Source organism: Cajanus cajan, chromosome 1 (genome assembly GCF_000230855.2).
Source record: "Cajanus cajan strain Asha chromosome 1, NIPB_CcT2T_4, whole genome shotgun sequence".
NCBI lineage: Eukaryota > Viridiplantae > Streptophyta > Magnoliopsida > Fabales > Fabaceae > Cajanus > Cajanus cajan.
This window is the reverse complement of record NC_138517.1, coordinates 10946396-10955470: the sequence shown is the minus strand read 5'-3', so window position 1 is coordinate 10955470 and position 9075 is coordinate 10946396. Positions and strand designations below refer to the sequence as shown.

Genomic DNA, 9075 nt, shown 5'->3' with positions numbered 1-9075 from the left:
ACTTTTGCATAGGCCGCTCTTTTCGAGTTTTCAGCCTATCAGGTCACTCTAAATTTTGCCTAAGCTGCCTTTTCAGGTTTTCAGCCTAGCGAGCCTTTTCTTTTTGTTATTATTTTGTGCTCTCCTTTATGCATAGTATTTCTTGACTCCATCAGAGTTTATCGGATTCAACAGATCTTCTCCATCCATATTTGTGAGAATCAAAGCTCCTCCTGAAAAAGCCTTTTTTACCACATAGGGCCCTTCATAATTCGGGGTCCATTTCCCTCTATGATCTCTTTGGGGTGGCAATATCTTTTTTAATACCAAATCTCCTTCTTGAAACTCTCGCGGATGAACCGTTTTGCCAAAAGCTCTCTTGATCCTTTTTTGATATAATTGACCATGACATAAGGCATTCAATCTTTTCTCTTCAATGAGGTTCAACTGATCATAGCGAGCCTGAACCCATTCCGCTTCCTCAAGTTTGGTTTCAGCCAATACTCTTAGAGAAGGTATCTCAACCTCAATGGGAAGTACTGCTTCCATACCATAAACCAGCGAATATGGAGTTGCCCCAGTAGAGGTGCGAACGAAAGTGCGATATCCATGTAGGGCAAAAAAAAGCATTTCGTGCCAATCCCTGTAGGTGACCACCATCTTTTGAATAATCTTTTTAATATTCTTGTTTGCTGCTTCCACTGCCCCATTCATCTTAGGGCGATATGGTGAAGAATTGTGATGTTGAATCTTGAAACTTTCACACAACTCTTTCATCATTTTGTTGTTCAAATTGGTCCCATTGTCAGTAATGATCCGACTTGGCAACCCGTATCTACAAATTAAATCTCTCTTGATGAATTTGACCACCACATTTCTGGTCACACTGGCATAAGAAGCTGCTTCAACCCATTTAGTGAAATAGTCGATAGCAACAAGTATGAATCGATGCCCATTGGATGCTTTTGGTTCTATTGGACCAATCACGTCTATTCCCCACATTGAAAAGGGCCATGGAGCGGCCAATACATTCAAAGATGTTGAGGGAACATGAATATTATCTGCATAAATTTGGCACTTGTGACACTTCCTCACATGACTACAGCAATCAGCCTCCATGGTTAACCAATAATAGCCAGATCTTAGGATCTTTCTTGCCATTACATGTCCATTTGCATGTGTTCCAAATGAACCTTCATGGATTTCTTCCATGATTTCCATAGCTTCTTTAGCATCAACGCATCTAAGCAATACCATGTCATGATTTCTTTTATAAAGTACTTCTCCATTTAAGAAGAAACTCATTGCCAACCTCCTTAAAGTTTTCTTGTCATTTTCTGAAGCTCTAGGAGGGTATTCTCTGTCTTTTAGATAGCGTTTGATGTCATAAAACCATGGTTTTCCATCTGGTTCTTCTTCTATTGCTTGACAATATGCTGGTTGACCTTGATTATGTATTCTTATCAGTGGAACCTCTTTTCCTTGACTAATCTTGAACATCGAAGACAATGTAGCCAAGGCATCAGCCAGTTGATTTTCCTCGCGAGGGATGTGATGGAAAGTTATTTCCTCAAATTGTTCCATTAAATTTTTGATGTATGAGTGGTATGGGATTAATTTAGAATCCCGAGTTTCCCACTCATCTCTGAGTTGATGGACAACCAATGCTGAGTCTCCATAAACTTCTAACACTCTAGCCTTGAACTCCAAAGCTGCTAGAACCCCCATTGCACATGCTTCATACTCTGCCACATTGTTAGTACAATCAAAACCCAACCTTGCAGTGAAAGGGATTAATCGGTCCTCTGGAGTGATCAACACTGCCCCAATTCCATGCCCCAATGCATTAGAAGCTCCATCAAATAACAACATCCACTTCTTTCTATTTATGGACTCTCCCTCCTCAAACAAAGCCATGATATCTTCATCTGGAAAATCATATTGTATTGATTGATAATCGTCTATGGGTTGATGAGCCAAATACTCAGCCAACGCACTGCCTTTAACAGCCTTTTGGGTTACATACACAATATCATACTCTGATAATAACATTTGCCAGCGAGCGATTCGACCCGTTAAAGCAGGCTTTTCAAATATATACTTGATCGGATCCATCTTGGACACTAACCAAGTAGTGTGACTTAACATGTATTGTCTTAAACGTCGAGTAACCCAAGCCAAAGCACAACAGGTTCGCTCTACCAGAGAGTACCTTCTTTCACAATCTGTAAACTTTTTGCTCAAGTAATAGATTGCTTGTTCTTTTCTTCCAGATGCATCATGTTGCCCCAGTGCACAACCCATAGATTCCTCAAGTACCGAGATATACAAAATGAGAGGTCTCCCCGAGGTGGGAGGTACCAAAACTGGAGGGTTTTGTAAATACTGCTTCATCTTCTCAAAAGCTTTTTGACAATCTTCATTCCATATCACTGGTTGACTCTTGCGCAGTAACTTGAAAATCGGATTGCAGGTTGCAGTTAATTGAGATATGAACCTGGCAATATAGTTCAACCTCCCCAAGAAACCACGAACTTCTTTTTCAGTACTTGGAGCTGGCATTTCTAAAATTGCTCTCACTTTGTCAGGATCCACCTCTATACCATTTTCATTAACCACGAATCCCAACAATTTTCCTGACTTCACACCAAAAGTACATTTGGCAGGGTTAAGTCGGAGCTTATACTTCCTTAGCCGCACAAATAGCTTTTGTAGATTTGTGATATGTTCTACCTCCGTCCTGGACTTAGCAATCATATCATCGACATAAACTTCAATCTCTTTATGCATCATATCATGAAACAAAGTCACCATAGCTCGTTGATAGGTTGCTCCAGCATTCTTCAATCCAAAGGGCATCACTTTATAACAAAATGTTCCCCATGATGTAATGAATGTAGTTTTCTCCATATCTTCAGGAGCCAGCCTTATTTGATTATATCCTGAAAATCCATCCATGAACGAAAAGAAAGCATGTCGGGCAGTGTTATCCACTAGAACATCTATATGTGGCAATGGAAAGTCATCTTTGGGACTAGCTCTGTTAAGGTCTCTATAGTCAACACACATTCGAACTTTTCCATCTTTCTTTGGGACAGGAACTATATTGGCAACCCATTGAGGGTACTTTGCCACTGCAAGGAATCCAACATCAAATTGTTTCTTTACTTCTTCTTTTATTTTTAAAGAGACCTCTGGCTTCATGCGTCTCAATTTTTGCTTAACTGGTGTGCATTCTGGGTTCAATGGCAAGTGATGCTCAACTATGCTAGAATCCAACCCAGGCATGTCTTGGTATGACCACGCGAAGACATCAGCATACTCAAATAACAACTTAAGCAACTTATTTCTTTCTTCCCCTTTTATAGCAACTCCTATTTTTATTTCTTTTTTATCATTTTCATTTCCCAGATTGATTACTTCAAGTTCCTCTTCATGGGGTTGGATCACCCGATCCTCTTGTTCTATCAACCTTTCTATTTCTGGTGGAGTGCTCAGGTCATTGTCATCTTCTTCAGCCTCATTAATGGGGTGATCAAAATCGTGACATGGGATATTAGCGTTATTATTTTTGGCATGGTTATTATTGAATCTGCAATTTAGGGTTGATGAAAGAAAATGAAGGTTGGAGCAATAAATGAGAGAAAAGAAAGATTAAAGGATAGAGAGAACATATGACAAAAAGATCAAAATGCATTTCATTCATATGATATACTGAAAGACAACATGCAAGCCCATTAACAAAAGTCATACTAAAATCACGGGAATAATTGTAGAGTTTGTGTGACAATTACTTTGAAATTGAATTAAGAGTCACAGGAAATTCAATGATCTTCCAATTATGGAGCTCTTCACATGGATCACACGGACACACAAAGTGGGCGTGATTATCATCATTATCTTCCTTAATCATAGCCACTTGGTCTGCGTGCACCACCCCTCCACTTTGAAAGCTTTGATAAAGATGACAAATGGGAATCCTCTGAACTTTAGGCTCTCGATTCTCTAGACGAGCCAACCTTTTCTCTCTATTTTCTTCTGCCATTCTTCTTTTATCGGCTTGAGTAGGTTTGTACCCTAACCCCCATCGACCCTTGTTTTCTGGCAATTCTATTAATTTCGTGACTCCTTCCAAGCATGTTCCCAACCCAAGTCCTGGCTGATACCCTCCATTCATCATGACCTTTGCAACCATCATGGATGCACTTGATGGTTGTGGACTTCCCATTGGAGATTCAACATAAGCAGTACTAATTATTTCCAATGACTGAAACGAAGTTTCCAAAGCCTCCTCAGCTGCTTCAATATAACGGGTGGGAGCAGGACAACTCACCAACATGTCTTCCTCACCCGAGACAATCACTAGCTTGTCCTCCACAATAAATTTCAGCTTCTGATGTAAAGAAGAGGGAACAACCCCAGCTGAATGGATCCATGGTCTTCCCAATAAACAACTGTATGCAGGTTTAATATCCATGACTTGAAAAGTTATGTTGAAGGTGAATGGGCCAATTTGGACAGGGATTTCGATCTCCCCCATAACTTCCCTTCGTGATCCATCAAAGGCCCTCACAATCATAGAACTGGGTTTCATATGTGTCCCATCACAAGACAATCGATCCAGTGTTGACTTGGGCATCACATTTAATGAGGACCCATTATCGATAAGCACTCTAGCCAAAATGTGATTTGCGCATTTCACAGAGATGTGTAAAGCCTTGTTATGTCCCCTTCCTTCAGCTGGGACTTCATCATCTGTGAAAGTGAGGTGGTTATTGGCTGTAATGTTACCAACAATGCCGCCAAATGTGTCTAATGTGATGTCATTGGACACATGAGCTTCATTCAAGATCTTCATCAATAATTTTCTATGACTTTCAGAATTCATCAGCACTGATAACAAAGATACCCTTGCAGGAGTATGATTTAATTGATCAATGAGCTTGTACTCACTTTGTCGAATAAACTTAAGAAATTCTGAGACTTCTTCATCCGACACTTCCTTTTTCTTTTTCCCCATGACTTTTTCATCATCTCTCCTCTTAACACTTGAAACCTCTTCATTGATAATTGTATTTTCCTTTTGCTTATGGTTTTTTGTCAAGCCTTCTACTCTTAACTCTTCTGGAGTATAGACTCTACCACTACGGGTCATTCCACCTACTCCTGCGATATTTGTTACGTTGGTTTCTGTAGTGTCAATTCCTTCTTTTTGTTGGGCATTCACATATTCACTTTCTACCTTCATTTCGTAACACCACGGAACCGCCTTAGTGTCCTTGTAATGGAAAGGAGCTGGAATTTGCACAACAAGTGGCTTAAGGGTACTAGGTGTTGACGCGAAAGTGTTTTTTGTGAAAGTGATTACCAGTGGTTTTGGAGTAGTCATGCTGGACTTTTCGTTTGATTGAATCATCAATACATCCTCTTTTGTACGCACCTGGCTCACCTGAACAAAGTTTGAGTTAATCATGCCTTGTAATATTTCCTTGAATTTGCCACATTCCTCAATAGAATGTGTGGTTGTAGGGTGGAAATCGCATACTCCTACTTTGCGAGACTCTCCCTTAATCATCCCATATTTGCACAATTCTGAAAAAATGAATCTCATGGGGGTTCGGATCTTCTCTACTTCTGTCACTTGTGGAGTACATTCTTCTTTGATAGCATTAACCGATGAAGTCCCATGACCTGGAAGTGGATTATTTCTTACATTCGGCTCGCTTTCCTTAAAGCTTAATAATCCTGCATCTATCAAGTCTTGTACCTTGTGTTTCAAACCCCAACATTTCTCAGTTGAATGGCCTATTGCCCCAGCATGATATTCACATTTGGCATTTGAATCAAAACCTCTTGGATATGGAGGTTGGACAGGCTTTATAGGAAGAGGCTCAACTAGAGCATTTTGAACCAGATGTGGTAGCAGTTCAGTGTAGGTCATAGGGATCGGAGCTAGAGTCCTTGGTTGATTATTTCCCCTTCTTTGAGCATTATTCACCATGGGAGGCGAAATTGCCGATTGATTTTCTTGGGGTACTTGAAATTGTGGTGGCGCTGTAGGTGGCCGATAAGGCATTCTAGATGGATAAGGTTGCGGGTATGGTGGCAAAGAAACTGCTGCAATTTGTGGGTTATACATATATTGGGGTCTATAATTGGGTATGAAAGAAATAGGATTGTAGTTAGGTCTGACTTGTGTTGTCATCATTGCATTTGTTTCACCTCCTTTCCTCTTATTTGTGGTTTCTAAGGGTTTCTTGATGGTTGTGGATCCTGTTGTCATGTGTGCAATCTTCCCATTTCTAACTCCCATCTCAACCCTATCTCCAATGATGACCAAATCTGAAAAGTTTGATGATACATTTCCAATCATCCTGTCATAAAATGGAGATTGGAGTGTATCAATGAACATCGTGACCATCTCTTTTTCCAATAATGGAGGTTGTACCTGAGCAGCTACCCCTCTCCATCGTTGGGCATATTCCTTGAAGGTCTCATTCTCTTTCTTTATCATATTTTGTAACTGTGTGCGATCTGGGGCCATGTCCATATTATACTTGTACTGTTTCAAGAAAGCCTCTGCCAAGTCTTTCCATGTGCGTACTCTTCCTCGCTCCAGGCTCATGTACCAACTTAATGCTGCTCCAATAAGGCTTTCTTGGAAGAAGTGAATCAACAATTTGTCATCATGAGCACAGGAAGCCATCTTTCGACAATACATAGTGAGATGATTCCTTGGGCATGTATCTCCCTTGTATTTATCAAGTTCTGGAACTTTAAACTTGGGAGGAATTATAACATCAGGAACTAGACACAAGTCCACAGCATTGAAACCATAATTGTCGAATCCCTCTATGGCCTTTAATCTATCTTCCAACGATTGAAGCTTATCATCATGGGAAATATTTTCCGAATGACGATGGTATACAATAACAGTTGGTGCAGGAACTAATCCCTGGTTATTAGGAGGCCTTTCGCCATGACTTACATTAGGTGGTGCATGAGCAATTGAGTGGGTTGGAATTTGTGGGTCATTAGCTTCAAGGGTTAGGTTTTGGGTTTGTGTTGGATGTGATGGGTTTAAGGTGGAGGTAGATGGATTACCCTCAGGAATATTAGCCACAGGTGGCGTGTATCCCGGAGGTAAACCATATGGAGGTAATGGAACTTGGCCTTGAAGGTTTGAAGTGGAAACATGATGGTCATTTTCTGAGGTCGTTAGGATGACAGGTGGTGTGTACCTTTGAACATTCGGGTTAGGTTGCGTGCGTGGAGTAAACCCAGGAGGGTAATCAGGTGACTCATGAGGCTGTTTAGACGACTCTCCATTTGCCCCTTTTTTGGATTCCATTGACTGCAACAAGTCCAAAATTTTTCCCATTTGTTCTTTCAACTGATTTACATCTCCTCTCAGCTCCTCATGCTGTTGCTCCAAGTCATCTACCATCCCTTCCATGATTTTGGTCTTTGTACGTGTCCCGTAAGGGTGTCGAAGGGATGCTTTCTTTGCCTCAATAATTGATTTCTTTTATAAAACTGTATAAGAAAATTTAATGAGTATGTAATGATATGAAAATGTGACTATGCATCATGTATGTGAAAATGTTAAATTGTTGGAGAGACATAAATCACATGAATCACGTGGATCATCTTTCTTTAATTGTTTCTTAGATCGTCACGTTCTAGATACTAGGTCATGGAATCAGTGGATCTTTGTGATCATTATCAATTAAACTTTTCCTTTAGAATGTCACAGCGTAATATGAAACGAGTAGCTTTTGCATGAACATCCTCTCTTAGCTGGCAAATTTTATTAATAACAATAGTATAATACATCATGATAACTTAAATTATTCACCGCTAACAACCATCTCTCTCATTTTTGCTATCATATCTCTACAGTATTCAAGGAAGTCATAGATTTCTTTGGGAGTGGAATGTGGGATTGCCATTCCCTCAGCTCGTTGTAGTAGGTGAGAAGTGTCATGGAGCATGTTTTTAACTTGCTGAACTCGATCCACAAGATTATATGCCCAAATTCTTTGATTTTCTTCATGTATTCCGATGACGTCCCTTAATTGCCTTATTTCTTCCTGTAGGCCCATAACCTGATGATTTATCTCTCCCAATGTGGCTTGATAGTCCATATTTAGTCTTTTTTCATCTTGAACTCTACTTTCATACTCTGCCACTACCCTTTTGAGTTGTTCTTTCAAATCCTCCAGTTGTTTTTGTGCTGCTTTTTCAGCTTTTTTGGATGTTTCCCAAGCCTCTCTCCATCGTTCACCATCAACCCTAGCTTGATCACGTTCATTTCTTCGCATCTTTAATTCTGTGGAAGCGGCCTCTAAACAACTGCGGGTATTTAACTTACTTCCTTCTTCAATTCTCGCTCGCTTATTGGCTAGTTCAACACATTGTCTTACTTGGGAAATTTCTCTTTGCATTGCTTGATACTCTTGGCGGGCCTGTATTAACTCCTTCTTCATATCTTCTTTTTCTTTCTCAGATTTAGCCAACTCTTTTTTAAGTTTTTCGACCTCTTCTTGACTCATGGGTTCTTGAATTGGTATTTCTTTAATAACTGGAATAGGACCTTGGAATGGTAATTTAACATGTTGGACTCTCTCATTGAGCCACTGCTGATAACTCAACTCCACATTACAATTTCTTTTTCCCAATTCCCTCCCTTTTTTAATCACTTTATCCCAAGACTGTCTAATCTTGTTAAGCAAATCCAACTCCTTAGTCATATCATAGACCATGAAAGGAGTGATCGAATCTTCAACCGGTGGGCTCCTAATCGGATAACCGAGTTGTCTCAGCGCAAGAGAGGGATTGTAGTTTACACATCCTTTTGTACCCATGAGTGGTACGTTTGGGAAATCTCCACATTGACAAATCACTTTATCGATGTTTTGTTCTCGCAAGTACCAAGAAATGGTCTTTTCGCTAAGATTAGCTATGCTGTAAGCCCATTCACTCTTATTTTTAATCTCAATCTGACTTCCTCTCTTGAACATGTAGGATGTGAACCACAAGTATAGTATTGGTATACAACACAAAATTGTCCCACCCTTTTTTTCATGACGCAAG

General features: G+C 40.0%; 1 protein-coding gene across 1 annotated transcript; it reads right to left on the bottom strand.

Annotated features, from left to right (window-relative positions):
- Positions 1–3769: 3769 nt before the first annotated feature.
- On the bottom strand, positions 3770–7435 carry LOC145958369 (uncharacterized). Its single transcript, XM_083075375.1, has one exon. The coding sequence runs from the start codon at positions 7433–7435 to the stop codon at positions 3770–3772; it is 3666 nt and encodes a 1221-aa protein (XP_082931501.1).
- Between the last annotated feature and the right edge of the window lie 1640 nt (positions 7436–9075).

What these genes read in the sequence shown, in the direction of transcription:
- LOC145958369 (XM_083075375.1), bottom strand. Translation starts at nt 7,435, where the DNA reads ATGGAAGGGATGGTAGATGACTTGGAGCAACAGCATGAGGAGCTGAGA.